Source organism: Streptopelia decaocto (assembly GCF_964273445.1).
Source record: "Streptopelia decaocto genome assembly, chromosome: 13".
Taxonomy (NCBI): domain Eukaryota; kingdom Metazoa; phylum Chordata; class Aves; order Columbiformes; family Columbidae; genus Streptopelia; species Streptopelia decaocto.
In genome coordinates this window covers 17,280,688-17,297,919 of record NC_138668.1, presented here as the reverse complement: position 1 = coordinate 17,297,919, position 17,232 = coordinate 17,280,688, and the positions used below count along the sequence as shown (strand labels likewise).

The window sequence follows — 17,232 nt, the reverse complement described above, 5'->3', positions numbered from 1 at the left end:
GGGGAATAAGAATCTGTATTTTGGAAAGTGTCTTAAATTTCATATTTAAGGCGGCACCATGTACATACTTGGTTTAGACTGGGCGGATGCACAGAGCACTTGCCGCAGCTCGGGGTGATGCACGGCATGAGAGAGTCCTGCACACAGAATGTACATTTTTGAATAAACCACTTGGTGATGCTGTTGTGGTTGGTTGATTGTTAGGTTCCATGCTGGTTTAAAACAAACAAACAAACAAAACTAAATCATTATCTGTTTGGCTACAGGAAGAGGAATTTTTGTGATGTAATGGAAAAGGGCATTGTCCTGATTAGTCTGCAACATCAGAAAATCCTTTTGATTAGCTTATTTTTATGAAATCCTTAGCTGTCTCCATTTTGATGTATCAGTGGATATATAACTGCAGAAAAAAACACTGTTACGTAGATCAAGATATTTCAATACTATCTGTAAATTATGGTTGACTTACAGACCAGCTTCTTTACTGATTACTTAATTCAGACATCTGTGTGTGTCTGTTCACCCTTATTACACACTAACACATCAGCTTTAGTTCTAGGAACTGAAATACAAGATGTTGATCAGTTAGTAGACTGCTTAAAAATGAAGATACCAGTGTTGACAAGCACGCTGCAACTGAGAGAGGAATTTGAGCAAGAAGTTAGAAGAACTATTGGCCTGTTGTATATTGAAGATCTCAGCTGGCCAGGATTAGGTGTTGTAAGGTAAGTTTTTCAATATTTTCTTCATTATGTATTTGGATAGACTGTGCATTAACAGAAATGAATACGTGATCTCTTTAGTGGTGATTTGCATGTATTGTTTGCTGACTTTGTGCCCAGTTGAAGCTTTTGAGGGCTCTTTAAAAATCTTCTTCATGTTGCTTACTTTGAGATTTTTATTTTTTTTAAGAAAAGCTGAAGAGCTGTTTTAGCAAAATTAGGACATCAGTTCTAATATTGGAGGCAGCTTAGATTTTTATCTATTGTGAGATTCACGAATATACTGAATAAAACCCTCCAAGTGTATGTTCTGACCCTTTGATAGAGGCTTCGAGGCAGGATTCTGTACAGTCAAAGCATCTGAAGTATAACCAGTATATTATCTACAAATCTGTTGTGTTCAGTTAAGCCTGCAGCAGCAACCTCTTCCCACCCCCAAATCTCCAATGATAAGTGGCAGTAAACTTGTTGATCTTGTTTTGAGGTTTTTGATTTGTAAAATACAGAAATTTGTAGAAATCTGCTAAATGTGTATGTATTTTTGTATGTACTGTGAAGCAAAATCATTATCTTCTGGTTTGGTTTGAAGATACAACTATCACAGTGATGGGAAGAATGATGACAAACAAGAAAAGGAACTAGAAAAAATCAATACAGAACTTCTGAAAAAATTAAATGAATTGGAGTCGGATCTCACTTTTTCTTTGGGTAATTGCACTATTTAAAAAACTTGTGTTGGAGCTGAGTCACGTCACTGGCTGTATTAGAATGGTTCAACAGGTCATTTGGTCATACGTTGTTACAATGCAGAATTACACTGCTGCGTATATGGTTATTGCAGAAACATCTGTAACTGTGTTTTCTCCTCACCCGTTTGAGCTCATAAACATTGTGCGGGGTGAGCAAAGTGAACAGTTCTCAGAAATACTTGTGAAAACTGAGCGACGAGACCCAAACGTGTTTCTGTGTCAGAACAGACAGAAGCAGCAGTTTCCTGTGTGTAAGCTGAGCCTCTTGTTAGCGAAGAGCAGATCTCACTGGAACCCCCTGGCCAGTTCACTGCTTTTTGGGGGTGCATTAAACGCTTCATGTGACTCTTGTGATAATTAGCAGCACTTTCACACTTACATAGTGCCACGTTATAGCTGATATAATGTTAATTTGCTTCCTCAGAACTCTGATCTAGCTTTCAAAAATATAGTGCCCTAGTGAAACCAAGTAATGGGTAAATCACAGAAAGTAACGAGTTTGAAACATATTCAACCCTGATACTTATTTTACAACTCCTTTTCTCTATAAAATAGCCACTGTTTTTCTTGTTTAGATATTGTTTTCTCTTCTCTTTCTGAAAACCCACAGGGCTGAGCTTTTTTTTCAGTCTGCGTAATGTATACCTGTGTGGATATTCCACTTAATTACTGAAGCGGGGGTGGTGGTATTAAGATTTCCCAATTCACAAGCATGCATGTGGTATCTATGGCAAGAACGTGGTTTTGTATGTGACAAAGACTTGATTGTCCCTGTGCTCACAGGTCCTGAATTTGGCGGGCAGAAGAACTGCGTTTATATTGGCATGGTGAGCGAGGACCTGGACGTGTCCGAATTAGTCGAAACTATCGCAGCAACGGGCAGAGAAATTGAAGAAAATTCCAGAGTATGTATTAATAAATCACAGAGTATTCCAGCACCTCTTCTTTTTCCCTTCCACGTTGGCTTCAGGATATGGTTTTGTTCTTTGTGAAAGTAAACTGTATTTGCCCACAATAAACACTCTTAATGACTGTGGAAATAATAATCTGTGTCCGCATAAAGAGAACTTCTGTTAGAGGATTATGATATTCTGAGGGTGTCCTCATTCATGTTCATGGTCCTGTGTTCAGTAGTTCTAATGAAAAACTTTAGTAGTACTGAAACAGGCTCGTTTTATCACTAAAATTTAAGATGTCAGAACTAAATAAAGGGGCAGGTGGGGGCTGATTGTGAGCGGGATTCAGATTGTTTACACCATCTTTAAGATAAGACTGTACCCTAAAATGTAAAAAAAAAAAAAAAAAAAAAGGCTTAAAAATGGAAATTATGAATTTCCTGTTGAAGTAATAAAGCTGATGATCAATTCCTTTTTGTTAAAGGATTTACCTGATTAGAGTTCTTCAAATATTCTTTGAAGTAGTATCCCTAAATGACCAGTATCACAAAGGAAAATCTGTCCTTTCATTCCTCTGGTGTTGGGCATTTCATTTCCTCACCTAAAAAAAAGAGGATGTCAGAAATTCTATTCCTGCCGATGGGAATATGTTGGTTTTGGCAATTAAATATTTCTAGCAGTGTGTTCTGGAGACTTCCTGGCCGCTCCTGAAGCCCCTGTGCTGCGTTGAGGGGCAGATGGTTTGTTTGCCTGACTGTGGGGTGGTTGAAGTCCTGGGTACTTCTAGAAAGCAAAATGGACTCTATAAACCTAAAAATTCTTCCCAGTCAGATTCAGCATCTGACAAACAGTTCTGTGCCAAGCAGATCTTTGGAGAATTTGGGTCACAAGTTCATTTCTAAGTAAAAGAAAAACATGACATTCTGTCCTCTGGGTGTATCTTTTAAAAATCTTGCAGTCAGCCTGTACATTCTTTAATTTACAGTCATAACAAAATAGTGATTGCCAAATACAGTCTTAAATTAGAAAAATATCTGATTACAGTGTTTACATCCCCAAAACCTGAACTAAAAATACAATTTCAAGTCCAAATAATATATATATAATAATTTCTGGTTTTTATTAGTTGTTGGAAAACATGACTGAAGTTGTTAGAAAAGGGATACAGGAAGCACAACTTCAGCTACAGAAAGCAAATGAAGAACGACTTCTGGAAGAGGTAAAGCCACAAACCCAGGTCACCTGGGAAACCCGAAGTACCTTGTCCCCGTGGGTGGCTGCTCACCGCTCGCTGTGCTCCGCAGGGGCTGCTGCGACAGATACCCGTGGTGGGCTCTGTGCTGAACTGGTTTTCTCCATTCCAAGCCTCACCAAAGGGAAGAACATTTAATTTAACAGCAGGTAGGACTTGGGGCATCTGCAGCCATGTAATGCTGTCGTTAGAACTGCTTCCAATTTTAAACTAAAATTTCAACACACTTTCTTGTGCTGATTTGATCGCGAGTGAAATAATCCACCCTCAGGCTGTACAGCATGCTTTTCACTGTTTCTGTTACATTCCATAAGACAATCTTCTAACCTCACTTGTACATTTACATTTTGTTCTTGTATGTTGAGTCACATTAAAAAAAGAACTACGTTAGACATTGGCATTTATTAATAGAGGAATAATTTATGTGACTTTTGGCTACGTATGCTGCAACAGGTTGGTGTTTAGGCTGTGTCTATAGATACAGAAGCTAGCGGGGTAGCTCAGGTCTCGGCACTTTGCTCCTCTGTGAAGGTGCAGGTGAATCTCTGGCGCGTGCTGGCAGAGCCACGCTGGGGGTCTGCCCCGCGGGGGCTCCGTGTCGCCGCCTGTCCTGGTTCGGACCGTCTGGCTGCTGCCGCGTTGCTGACGCTCTGGTTTGCGTGTCAGGTCTGATGGACAAGCTGAGGGCTGGCACCAACGTGGCCTTGAGGGAGACACTAATAAATGAAATATTACAATGTAGAAGACTCAGCTTTTACTCTTTTTTTTGTAATTCATGTCTGGTGATGTGAAAAGACCTGTCTATAGCTTTTACTTCATTAAGAATGATGTACTAATATCATACTTTCTGAAATTAGAATTTTTCACTGTAATATCCTTAGAATATTGCCAGAACAAGCGCCTGGCTGTCTGTCAGCAGCGAGGGAGGATTTCTGCTGTAGTTGGGCCTTTCTGATTCCTCATGTGCCAACAGGGAGGATCTTAGGCCAGAGAAGCCAGGTTTCCCCTTGCAGCCACACAGCCCTTCCACCTGCACCGCTCGGCAGCCGGGGGAGAAGAGAAAAGGAATGTCGGGGTAGCCGCACTGCAGAGTGTGTGGGGAAACGTTACTCGTCTTTGTAAGGCTCAGCACGTGGAGCCCCAGCACTTGGGAACCACCAGCTGCAGTTTCAACTCAACCCAGCATGTGCAGTTTCAGAAATGTGCAGTAAAAATAAGATTGCACACCTTATAAACACAGATGGACAAAAACCTTGTCTAGTTTGTGCTGTATTCAACTTAACAGTTTTTGTTTAACACGCAGGCTCTCTAGAATCCACAGAATCTACATACGCGTCCAAGGCCCAAGGAACAGGCGCTACTCCGCCACCAACTCCCACTTCCAGCCTTGCAAAGCAAAGACTTCCTGGTAAGTTCCTACATCTTAATTTCTGAAATTTGCTAAAACCTCCTGCCATCTGAGTTGCGTGACACAAACCCAGCATTATTTTCCATCTTTCATAATACCTGGAACTAGAGCTCATCTTCTAATGCCTCAAGTCTGCCTTAAAAACCTGAATTTAAACATGGCACAGAACACCAGCCCTGTTTGTTTTCTCCCCAAGAATTCTTCCTGGGAAGGAAATCTTCCTGCAGGGAGCTGTTACCCATTAACTGCCAATTGCCTGTGAAGTCTGGAATCTTTCTCTGGAATATTATGAGGTTATTGAGTTTTGAAAATCAGCAGGTAACAAGTCAAAAGTTTTATTTGAAATGAAAGCATTGACAATGTATAATTGTGTATTTTAGCCACTGCATTTCTGTTGCTACCCAATATTTTGTGGGCAAAGTCATTCTGAGGTGAAGATCTAGTAAATCTGTGGCACTTTCTTTGTAGTTGCATTATTACAGCAATTAATGTTGATTTGCCTGTCAGGAAGACCATAGTTCGAACTCACCCGTTGAGCTGTTTGGCTCCCAGCTTGCAATTTTCAGTGCAAGTTTTTATCCTCGAATGAGCTCACTGAGCACATGGGCCGCTCGGTGTTCAGCTGAATCTCAGCAGTTTCTGTTCGCACAGAATAACATGAGTGCTGGTGCCTCGTGTACGTAGCTTTAAGGATGTGTCTGTTTTTCAGGTACAAGCCAGCACCGAAATTGAATCTATTTCTTTGCAGTTATAAAATTCAGATATTTTCTTTGAAACTGAAGTTGTTCATACAGCATTTTGTATTTGCTGCCTTCATTGGTACCGCATTCTTCAAACACTTTACAGGCCAGAAAATTTTTAAAAGGTCTCTGAGAAGTTCTGATGGATTCAGCGAGACGAGCTCAGTCAGTCACTGCGATGACCTGGAGAGGATGGATCAGAGACCCCCGACTCTGTCCCCTGGCCGGGAGCAAGGACCCTCAGAGACTGGAAAAACAGAGGGGCAGGAGGAGGTGGCACAGGCGACAACTAAAGACGCTGAGGACATTCCGAGTGACACATCACCAAACAACTGTACAAAGGTAGAGGAACAAGAAAGTCAAAGATAAAATCCTGATGGTGGGTTTCAGACTGTGCGGAGGAGGCCTGAGCCCCGGGAGCCCGGGCGTTAATGACGCATTGAAAACGTGACCAGTGCCACACACCAGTACAGTAATAACTACTGTAACAGAGTAACTGGGATTTTGCACAGACATAAATTCCCCCCATGGGACAGAGATTTGTCTTATCCTACACTTGTTACAGTTGCTTTAATCCTCTACATGTCAGTGTCACCAGAGTACTAGTGAAGTTCATCAACTGCTCATAACCATTTGTAAAAGCTGTTGGCAGTTCTTCCTGAGCATGAGTGTAGTTGCTAATGAATCAATCAGCCAAACCTGAGAATACAGGTGCACCAAATAATTGTTAAATGAACTAATTTAATGTTAATACACTTAAAAAATAATCAACTGCCAATTGTTTACCTTTTTTAATATTCAGAATCCAGTTTAGCAGCCCCTGCAGGCACCACCAGCTCCATTTCGCTCTTTTCCCCTTAGGAGGGTCCCCTGGCCGCAGTGCGCAGCGGCTGCCGGGCGCACCCGTGTCCCCGAGCGGCTCGGTGCCGTCTGCCGGGTGTTGCTGCTGTTGCGTGGCTGGCCCGGCCCAGCCCAGGGGCAGCAGGGAGGGAGTCAGTGATTTTATTTTTTCAAAGCCCTAAGGAGGCTCCGGGGGCCCTGCATGCGGGAACGGCCGCTGCTTTTGTCGCTGCAGCTCATCGCCAGCGCCCCTTTTCCTTTGCACACCAGTTACAAACCAAACCCTACTGAACACACTTGTCATGTGACCAGAGTTCTTTATGTTGTGTATTTTTAAAGCTAGTTGTAGTAAAGCTTGAAAAACCAGTACATTTGTGATGGTTTCAATGCCTTTTTTTTTTAATAACAGTAACTTACCTGTGGCAGGAATTGCACAGATTGAGAGAAATTATATAGGTTATCTGCACTACAGCACAACTTCTTAATGGCTACAATGACTAAAGGCACAAGCAAAGCTTTGGGTAAATCAACCTCTAAGGTGGAGAAGGGTCCCCCTACCCCCAAAATTATCTTAATGCATTGCTGCAAATTTTCAGAGCCTCTTGTGTAAAGGAGCTCTTTGGAAAAGTTTCCTTTCCCAAAGATACATGATTTTGGGGGAAAACCACCCCATCCCTGTCGAACTGGATCCAGGTATTGCAGTTTGCTTCATTTGCGTTTTGTTTGGGGGTTTTTCTCCCCCCGAAAGGTGAACTGTAGGATGGGTTGTGGTGGTAGCAGGACTGACCTGGCTCACCTGACAGACTGGGGGCTGGAGTCGCACTGGCACCTGATCTGATTTTCAGCTCTGGAGCCGTGGGGGGGGCGGGGGGGGGGGTGCGAACAGGGGTGACTGAGGGAAATTGGTGCAATTTTTCTGAAGTGCAAAAACAACTCAGTTGACGAGTCTTCCTTCTTGGGTTCTTTGGTGCAATGAAGTATGTTAATAAGAGTAATTTGTTTGGGATAAAGCTATCTCCACAAAGATTAATTTTTAATGTTTTTATATTTGGAAGTGTTAAACCAGTAGTTTTGTTGGAATTAGTTTTGTTCTTTAGATACTTTCTGAATGTTTCAATAAAGATTCTTCAAATTATTACTCTTGAATTAATTAATTGCTGAAGGATACCTCCCTAGCTGTTAGCAAGCGTTAAGTGTAGGCAACTGTCTTTCACTTTGTGTGGAAAATCGTTTTCTGAAGTATTTTAAATAGTCAATGTAATCGGTCCCCTTGTTGGGTGCACAGCAGTGCCACTGTCTGTACCTGTACTCACCAGTGTACTGCACAGGAACAACGGAACATGAAGCCAAATTCTTGCTTTAAAGTAGCAGCAATTCCTACATAAGTAATGCAGAAAAAGCAAGTTACTTCTGTCAAAATACTTTATTTTGAAAAGCACAGGAACAATGTTATTTGTGACCAGCAATACGCTTTTTTGCAACAAATTGCTCTTCTCGCAAGCCTAGACTTCCCTAGAGCAGGTTGTGGTGTTTGGTTCCAGGCTACATCTTGTCAGAACAAACCTGTTCCCACAACCCTTCTTCATTTTTTTTGTAGATACGAGGTTTCCTGTCAGGAAATAGGGAGCGAGATGGAAATGGATGTTCTTTTAAAAATGTTAATGTAGATCTAATGTGGGAAACAAAGTGGGGTGGCTCAGCCAGGGGTGATGTGGAAAGATTCTGAAAAACAAGACAGGGGCAAGAGCTGCTTGACATTCAGAACACAAAGTTCTCAATTATTCTGCCTTTTAATAATCTGATTTCCCTCCCACCCCCCCAGCCAGTGCACCGTGGAAAGTGTTGACAGCCCATCAGACCCCATCCCTCTACTCAGCTCAGTGGAGAAAAATAAACACAGTTTCAGGTACCTGTAAAATCTGTTTATCATCTTGTTCCAGCCAAAAATCCACATATGGGAAAGGCCTCCAGAAATATGGCCCAATGTGCAGCTCTTCTGTCTTTGCATCATAGATGTTAGTCAGCTGTAAGGACAGGGGGCCGTATGCGTTAGAGGGCGCACGCAGGGGCACAGACGGCTGGCAAATGAGACACTGAGCTGTAACAAACCCCAAACTGCAGGGATTACCCGTGACCTGGATCTCTTCACATCAGTTGTGCTGCTGGTCCTGTCCCGGGAAGGCCCAGGCCGACCCCAGGAGCTCAGGGGGTTTCATCTCCGCCCTGTCCCTCCCCTCCACTCCTCCATCCTCCTCACCTGGTTTGTTACTGACAGAACATTACCAAAGTATCGCTGTCCTCAAACTTGTGACATTTTACCCCTAACTGGTCTCCCCTTCCAGCAAAAACATCCTTTCTTGCCATTGTTTTTACTCACTGGTGCTCCTGTTAAAACGTGGGCTGAACGCAAATCCTCATCTGGCCCCTTTTCTGGGAAGGTTGCAGGGAAAATCTCGGCTGTTTTAACGTTCACAGCTGGGAGAAAATAGAATTTAAATACACAAACAATGGATTCTTACAAGACACTTGAAATGATCACATCCCCAACATGACTGTATTGCAGGAACTTTAGGCCACACCAAATACTCTTCTTGTATTTCTCTCTAGCCTGTGACAGCGTATTTCTATTTATTTTGATGTTGCTTTGGCAGAATTGCAATATTCCAGAACATTTTCAGAGTTCAACTAATTAGAAAAAATACAAAATGAACAACGAAAAGGTTGAATTCTAACCCCAAAGGTAAGTGCAGTAGCTTGATATTGGCCAAAGCCCAGTGAAGCAAAATGCCTGTTTGTTCAGGCCCCGTCCCCGTGCGCCGCTGCCCAGTCGCGGCACCAGAGCAGAACTGCTGTTCCTACCTCCACCCCCAACAGCAGCGCTGACCTTCTAGGCTGGGCTCTACCCTGCCGTTAAAAGCAGCCCCTTTAATACAAAAATCTGAAAACCTAAACAATTACAGAAACCTAATTGAATTCTAATTTAACTCACCTATTCCATAAATTATTGGAAAGTGAATATCCTTTTCTTCTCTGTCATTTAGTTCTGTAAGAAAAAAAAAAAAAAGTCAAACTTGTAGAATTTTTGATTCATTTAGTTGCAGCATTCATTTAGTTGCATGTTAGTGGAGAAGAACAGCGTGGATGTTGCATAAAGACAGAAAAAAAGACGGGACAGGCCAGCGGCAGCACCGCGGGCCCGGAGCAGAACTGTCCCCCCCGGGCCGCTGCCCCTCCGGCACCAGCCATTCCCGGGGAAACAGAGCAGAACCACGGTGGGGCCCAGTTCCAAAGATGTGAGAGTCACCAGCAGCACTGAAACGCAAAAATGATGGAAATACAACCTGGATGTAATAGAAGGAAAAGGAAATTACCACACACGCTGCTGGCAATAAAACATCACAACTCATTACGGAGGACTCTGTTCTTTCTTACAGGGCAGATAAAAGAGCCATGTGTGGGGAAAAAAAAAAAAAAAACACCTCCACTTGGAATTTAGCCAGGACACTTCAAAACCTACGGAAACATCTTCTTACCTGTCACGCAGAAAGTCACCAAATGGAGCTCATCGGGCTGGAGGTGGAAGGCTCCTGCGGCACAAGAAGCGGCTGTGAGAGCGGCCGGGGCCCGCGCACAGCCCGGGCAGGCGCACCCGCACAGGCACACAGCCATGGGCAGACACACCCGCGCAGGCACACCCGCACAGGCACACAGCCATGGGCAGACACACCCGCACAGGCACACCCGCACAGGCACACAGCCATGGGCAGGACACACAGCCATGGGCAGGCACACCCGCACAGGCACACCCGCACAGGCACACAGCCATGGGCAGGCACACCCGCACAGGCACACCTGCGCAGGCACACAGCCATGGGCAGACACACAGCCATGGGCAGACACACAGCCATGGGCAGACACACCTGCGCAGGCACACAGCCATGGGCAGACACACAGCCATGGGCAGACTTGCTGCAGACTCGCTTGTATAAAATTAATACCAGGGCTATTCAATGTAACAACGACTTACAGCCAGTAGCGTTTGTGATAGCAAAAAATACGCTAAGAGGGCTGTGCCACTTCCTACACAGACACTGGTTTAGCTCTGGCATCACATCAGCTCTGCTTTAGTTCACTACACATTTAAGACCTTATATTTACATTTCTTTTCCTAAAATATTACATATATAGTAAGCAATTCCAGTCTTTCATTAGCTGTGTTTTAATTATGCTTTTCACCATCCCACAGACCAGCTAAAAAACACTTCTCCTATTTTTGAAATTCTAATAGTACTACAGTGTTATTGATTCAAATTGTAATTCAATGCATGAAAATCAGAAGGTTGAATAAAATAAGTTAACCAAAATACCTAATTCTGTACAGAACTCCCACAGCACCTGTAACACGGGAATCACCAGGCGCAGTGGCCACAAGGACCATCCCAGGACCGCTGCCGGTCCCATTCTGTCCGGTCCCCTCCCCGTCCCGCGCAGCCCGCGGTGCTGAGCACGAGCCGCAGCACGGACGGGGCTGAGCAGGTGCTCATGTTCCAAACATGTTCATAAAGCACCACAGTCACTTCTCAGACTATAGATTTTTTATAAACAGACACCACATCTTCCATCAGACAATTCCCAATGCTAATTAAATTTAACCTCATCGCACTAAGGTACGAAATTAATAGTAACTAATGAAGTCACCCACATCTATAGACGTAGACAGTGACATCCCTGGACCCAAACCACGTAGCATTTCAGCAGCAGAGCCAAGAGTCAAGCCTGGCTGAGCTGAGCCCCAGTTCTACCCGCTGGAACACAGAGCGGGAAGAAGGCCCAGTTCAGCCCCCCGCCCCACGGCGGCCGCGGCCTCGGGAGCCCAGCCCCTCCAGATCAGGTTCTCAGGTCAACACCCAAACGTGAACCCATGTTTCCTTCCGTGAGGAGCCGGGGCTCAGGCTACAAACAATCAAACAACCCAAAGTACCCAAAGCCTGGCAGAACTTTTTTTTTTGTTGACATGAGAGTGGAAAAAAATGTGAACTTACTAAGAAGCTGATTAGTAAGTTTTTGTGATAACTGCCTATCATCATTGAAACCTCCAACTAGGTGCACTTCCAGCCTGACAGAGACGGAATAACAGGAAACAGCAGTTAAAACGACATCCCAAAGTCAACAGCTTTACAAAATAACCCCCAGCCCAGCCGCAAAGCGAGCGGTGGAGAAGCCTCGTGTGCTGATGGTCATTCCCGTCCGAACGGCTCAGGGACCACCCAGGAAATGGCACAAATTCAAAAGTCAGGAGGGACCCGCGCAGGCAATTCTGTCTGACCCGGGGGGCTCCGAGGGGCAGCGCCTCGGCTTCCAGTTCCCAAGAAAGGGTTCATTAAACATAAAGACTTTTGCTCCTGTGACCTCACGCCTCCTCTGGGTCATACATGAGGTTCTTCTCTGAAAAGTGTCTGTGTAAGGACCAACCCTGACAAATCATGTGCTTTTAGAAACCAGATCTTCTAAGCTCAGTGAGTTCTTGTTCTTATCAAACTCTAGTTTGACAAAGGGCAAACTCCTCCACCTCCAGGAAGACGACTGGTCGCTAAGTTCCGCTTCAGAGCTTTTTTCCCCCGCTCCCCCCCCTCTGTGTTTGCTTGTTTGTTTGTTGATGTTGTTTGGTTTTGTTTTCATTTCTATTTTAATGTGGGATTTCCTAAAATCCCAGATGGATTCTCGGATCCCAAGAGGAATTTACAAGAGCAATCAAAAACAAGTTGTTTGGAAGATTCTTCACATCTGAAACAGAATTTAAATGCAAAACTGTAAACATAAAACTTTAGGATGGCAGCTTTACAGAGACACTACTCAGAGCAGAACTCTGTTTTAAGCCACTGTTAAAAATGCCCTCAAAATCATAATCAAGGAAATCATTCTAACTTTACGTGTGGTTCCTGATCAAGAGGTATTTTTTGCACAATTACCTTCTCTGAGCCCCATATAATCACATAAGAGCTCCCCAACCTTAACCTTTGCAACAACGGCTGTGCGAAGGGCGGCCGAGCGGCGGCGCAGCGCTGACCTTCCGCGTCCCGTGGGGTCCGAGAAGGACTTCACCGCGCCCATGATGAGCGACACCTCGGCCTCCGTGTCCGACCCGTCACAGTGTGTCAAGCACGTGGCTCCGCTGCCTGAGGAAGACGTTATGAGAGGCTGTTCCGCTGCCGTTATTAAAATAACAGTTTACACAACCGTAGCAGAGCAAGAGCCGCACCCAGCACCTTCTCAGCCCGCCGGGACCGCAGCCTCCAGCAGATGTGGGCCGACCAAACGAGGCCATAACCTTGTCAGGCGCCGCATTATCAAATCACCAAAATCACGCAAAGGGTACAAGTGCCCTCTTAACCAAGACCCAGCAACATCTCTGGTGTCTGAAATCCAGGCAGGCAGCAAGGATCCCTCTGTAAGTTCTCCCTCTGTTGTTGCTGTAACACCAGACCCCGCAGGCCTGAGCTGCCGAGCGCGGCCGCAGGAGCAGATCGAGTTTGGGATCTGCTCACCGACCAGCCAGAACACGAATCTCCAACACCGAACACCCCGACTCTTTGAACAAGTCGCTCACTTAATACAATACCTGACTTTTTGCAATTCAAGTTAATATAAACATAATTGCAGTTTATTTTATGAATGCAGCATCACCCAGGGATTATTTTGGGGGTACAGGTTTTGTTCTGAACGCCCTTTAATGATACCTGTGTGTCGGAGCACAACTATGTGGCAGGTAGTTGCGTCATCTGATCCGAGAATGGAAACAGAACCTGTTTCAAAGGAGAGAAACGCCGTGAGGACTCCGCTCCGAAAACCATCGCTCCAGGAGAACCAACGTTCTGTTCCCACCTACCGTCTGCAGGGGTGGTCACTGCGAACTCCCGCTGCTGCACGTAGAGGAGACCTCTGGGCTGCACCACCCGAGCGGGCTGACTGCGCAGAGCTTTTGCCTTTTCCTAAAGACAAATGATAACACAGACTACAGTGGCTGAACTCTCAGGTGTATCCGTTACTTGACAGAAACATCAGTTCTGAAAAGCAAAGGGAGTCCGGTCAGAAAGAAACACACGTATTCTCTGATATGGAATATTCTGAACTTTGAGAATTTTTCACTTTCCTGCCACTGATCCAGTTAATTGTTAAATCACATCATTCCATAAACAGACAAACCCCTTTATAGATGACAGAGGTACAACAAAAGGCAGAAGGACTTGGCACACGTTATATTAGACAATACCAGAGCTGATCGTGGAAGTTTAGTTAGGACAGGTGTCTTTTTAAGTCTAAAAGTTTCAGACTTTTACTGCCATCATCCAGCATATTTATTTAGTACTTATCAAAACATCTCTTTTTATCAGCCTAGCACAGGGACAGCCCGGCGTCCCGGCTGCGACCCCGCGAGCTCCCCGCCCGCCAGGCCAGCGCAGCCCCAGCCGGGCGCAGGAGACACCCCACAGCTCCTGCAAATTCGCAGAAGCAAAACCTCCGTTTTCATAAAGAAACATTTCCTCATGAGAAACATGTTCCCAACCAGCTCAGCAATTCCTGGTTCACCGTCACCCTCAGGGCTACATTTACACACTGGAAATGATGCCAGGACCTTACGAAAAGTACCACAGTATCACAGTATGTTTGGGATTGGAAGGGACCTGGGAAGCTCATCCAGTGCAATCCCCCCATGGAGCAGGAACACCCAGATGAGGTTACACAGGAAGGTGTCCAGGCGGGTTGGAATGTCTGCACAGAAGGAGACTCCACAACCCCCCTGGGCAGCCTGGGCCAGGCTCTGCCACCCTCACTGAGAAGTTTTTTCTCAAATTTAAGTGGAACCTCTTGTGTTCCAGCTTGATCCCATTACCCCTTGTCCTGTCATTGTTTGCCACCAAGAAGAGCCTGGCTCCATCCTCGTGGCACTCACCCTTTATATATTTATAAACATTAATGAGTCCCCCCTCAGTCTCCTCTTGTCCAGCTCCAGAGCCCCAGCTCCCTCAGCCTTTCCTCACACGGGAGATGCTCCACTCCCTGCAGCATCTTGGTGGCTGCGCTGGACTCTCTCCAGCAGTTCCCTGTCCTGCTGGAACTGAGGGGCCACAACTGGACACAAGATTCCAGGTGTGGTCTCCCCAGGGCAGAGCAGAGGGGCAGGAGAACCTCTCTGACCTACTGACCACCCCCTTCTAACCCACCCCAGGTCCCATTGGCTTCCTGGCCACAAGGGCCCAGTGCTGGCTCATGGTCACCCTGCTGTCCCCAGGACCCCCAGGTCCCTTTCCCCTACACTGCTCTCTAATATGTAATTTCCCAACCTGTACTGGAACCTGGGGTTGTTCCTGCCCAGATTCAAGACTCTACACTTGCCCTTGTTCTATTTCATTGAAAGTTTCCCTGCCCAGCTCTCCAGCCTGTCCAGGTCTCTGATGGCAGCACAGCTTCCAGTGTCAGCCACTCCTCCCAGCTTGGTGTCACCAGCAAACTTGCTGACAGTCACTCTATTCCCTCATCCAAATCATTGATGAATATATTGAATAACACCGGCCCCAGCACTGCCCCCTGAGGCACTGCACTGGATACAGGCCCCAACTGGACTCTGCCCATTGACCACGACTCTCTGGCTTCTCTCCTCACGCCAGTTCGCACCCCAGTGATGCTTCCGCTCCCATCCCCACTGTTGTCACCCGGCACAGCCCCGCCGGGGTTTCCCGCGGCCCGGAGGGTGGCCCGGCCGCCCCCGCTCCCGGGTTTTCCCCGTTTCCACAGCGGGGAACGCGCCGGCGCGGAGCCGCGCGCCCCGCCCCGGGCCGGGCCCCCCAGCCCGGGGCCGCCCCCCGCGCCCCCCGCGCCCCGGCCCAGGCGGCTCCTCCCGCGGGCGCCCCCGCCGCCGCTCCTCACCTCGAGCTGCGGGTGGGCGCGGCTCAGGGCTCCCGTGGGCTGGGCCGGGTCGATCAGCTCCCCGTTCACCAGCAGCGGCATCGCGGGCGGCGCCCGGGCCCGCGGCGGCGGCTCCGCGTCCTCCCGGGGCCGGGCCGGGCCTCGCCGCGCGGGCCGCTGGGAGGGGGCCGGGCCGGGCGGGGCAGCGGCGGCACCGCCCGCGGGAGCAGCGGGGGCGGGGCCGGGGCCGGGCCGGGGCGGGGCGGGGCCGGGGCTGATCCCGGGGCCGATCCCGGCGTCCCCGGCCGCCGCCGGAGCGCGGGCAGAGGCGCTGAAAGGATCGTGTCGCCGCCCAACGACCGCACCACGTTAACGCAGCACAAACCCCTCCTGCAGCTGTGAGACATCCATAAATTATTATAAAAAGCCGTTTTGGAAGGAACCATGACAAAGCGCCAAGGTTACACATAAACCCACACCACCATCTCCCCTCCAGCAGCCACAAACCAATACTCAGGCCACCCCAAAGACGAGTTTTTCCCCGAAGACAATTTTTTTCTCCCCGCTTCCCCACGTCCGAACACGAGAACGGCGGCACAGCAGCAGCAGCAGCAGCAGCAGCTCAGCCGTGCGGGAGGGGACGCGCTGGGCCGGCCGCCCGCAGCCAGAACACAACCAGGAACCCAGCTGTCAGCTGCAGCAGATGTTTTCTTCAGAGGACACGCCGTATTTCCCAGATAGGGCAACAGTCCCGGGTCCAAGCAGCCGCAGCGTGCACAGGACAGAGGCTCCAGCGAAGCCCGAGCCCGCGTCCGTGCCCACAGCCACGCGCCAGGGCTGGCGGACACTGCAGGACACCGGGGGCCCCTCACGGAATCCTTAAGTCCCATCAGCACATAACCTAACTGTGCAACAACAGGACTGACCTTCAATGTCTGCACATATTTCTCTGTCGTGCTTTGCATCACTTAACGTCCTTTTTCCACTTCAATGAGTTCCTGTACCACATAACTGGTGTTAGAGCTTGGAAAGGTCTGTGAAGACACAGCAGCCACAGAGCCGGCAGAGGCAGCGCTCACAGGCCGCTCTCCAGCTGCTGATGGGAGGACATTCCTATTCCACGCCAGGAGAGAATGCAGTTATTTCAGATGGAAATCTATGGGTTACTGCTCAGGAATGACAGTAAAGAGGACTAAAATTAAAAACAAAAACCAAGTCTCAGTTTACCCTATGATGAACGAGATCCACTGCTGCATTTTTCAGTATTATCCCTGAAACTTCACTTTTGCTGTCTGTCAGAACAAACATCCTCACTTGAGAAGCCAGACCACACCGAGACATCCTCAGTTACACACAGAGACGTGTTTCAAAGGTGTAAGATTTGCACCGGTTGCATCCATCTTTATTGGCTCTGAATAAAACCATTGTCTCGAAAGCCTTCAAGTGCAGAATCCAAGGCAGGGCAAATGGAGTTGCACAGCTACTGGAGTTTAGTCCCAAATGTATAAAGTTTTCAACTAAATATACAAATAACATTTTTTTTCCATTGTTTATATTCTTGGTGAAATCTAAAATCCAGCAATCACAAAAAAAAGAGACAAGAAACCTGACACATGGACAACACAAAGACACCAGTGACACTGTTGCTTCCTTTCTAGGAGGGAAGATTTTCTTTTTTTGTCTTTTCAGCATTCACATATAAACTTCAAAACCTGAAAATA

At 47.0% G+C, this 17,232-nt stretch overlaps 2 protein-coding genes across 6 annotated transcripts in view; one reads left to right on the top strand and one right to left on the bottom strand.

Annotated features, from left to right (window-relative positions):
• PDXDC1 (pyridoxal dependent decarboxylase domain containing 1) overlaps positions 1 to 7,742 on the top strand; it is a 31,491-nt gene extending 23,749 nt beyond the window's left edge. Inside the window, exons 17-23 of the mRNA XM_082064510.1 lie at positions 554 to 725; positions 1,312 to 1,430; positions 2,255 to 2,376; positions 3,494 to 3,586; positions 3,672 to 3,768; positions 4,923 to 5,027; positions 5,874 to 7,742. Coding sequence (XP_081920636.1) covers positions 554 to 725; positions 1,312 to 1,430; positions 2,255 to 2,376; positions 3,494 to 3,586; positions 3,672 to 3,768; positions 4,923 to 5,027; positions 5,874 to 6,136 — 971 coding nt within the window. The 3' untranslated portion in view covers positions 6,137 to 7,742. The remainder of the gene's footprint in view (positions 1 to 553; positions 726 to 1,311; positions 1,431 to 2,254; positions 2,377 to 3,493; positions 3,587 to 3,671; positions 3,769 to 4,922; positions 5,028 to 5,873) is intronic.
• A 269-nt stretch (positions 7,743 to 8,011) lies between these two features.
• Positions 8,012 to 15,689, bottom strand: NTAN1 (N-terminal asparagine amidase). 5 transcript variants are annotated; one of them, XM_082064512.1, is made up of 10 exons: positions 15,533 to 15,689; positions 13,494 to 13,596; positions 13,345 to 13,410; positions 12,675 to 12,783; positions 11,650 to 11,723; positions 10,141 to 10,194; positions 9,597 to 9,650; positions 8,985 to 9,082; positions 8,518 to 8,631; positions 8,012 to 8,329 (listed from the first exon to the last, which is right to left on the bottom strand). In XM_082064512.1, the coding sequence occupies exons 1-10, from the start codon at positions 15,611 to 15,613 to the stop codon at positions 8,150 to 8,152; spliced, it is 933 nt and encodes a 310-aa protein (XP_081920638.1). In that variant the 5' UTR covers positions 15,614 to 15,689; the 3' UTR covers positions 8,012 to 8,149. The 5 variants fall into 5 exon arrangements, with proteins under 5 accessions (XP_081920638.1, XP_081920637.1, XP_081920640.1 ...); XM_082064511.1 differs by lacking the exon at positions 11,650 to 11,723 and having other exon boundaries at positions 12,577 to 12,783; XM_082064514.1 differs by lacking the exon at positions 11,650 to 11,723 and having other exon boundaries at positions 8,012 to 8,216; positions 12,577 to 12,783.
• Positions 15,690 to 17,232: the final 1,543 nt, after the last annotated feature.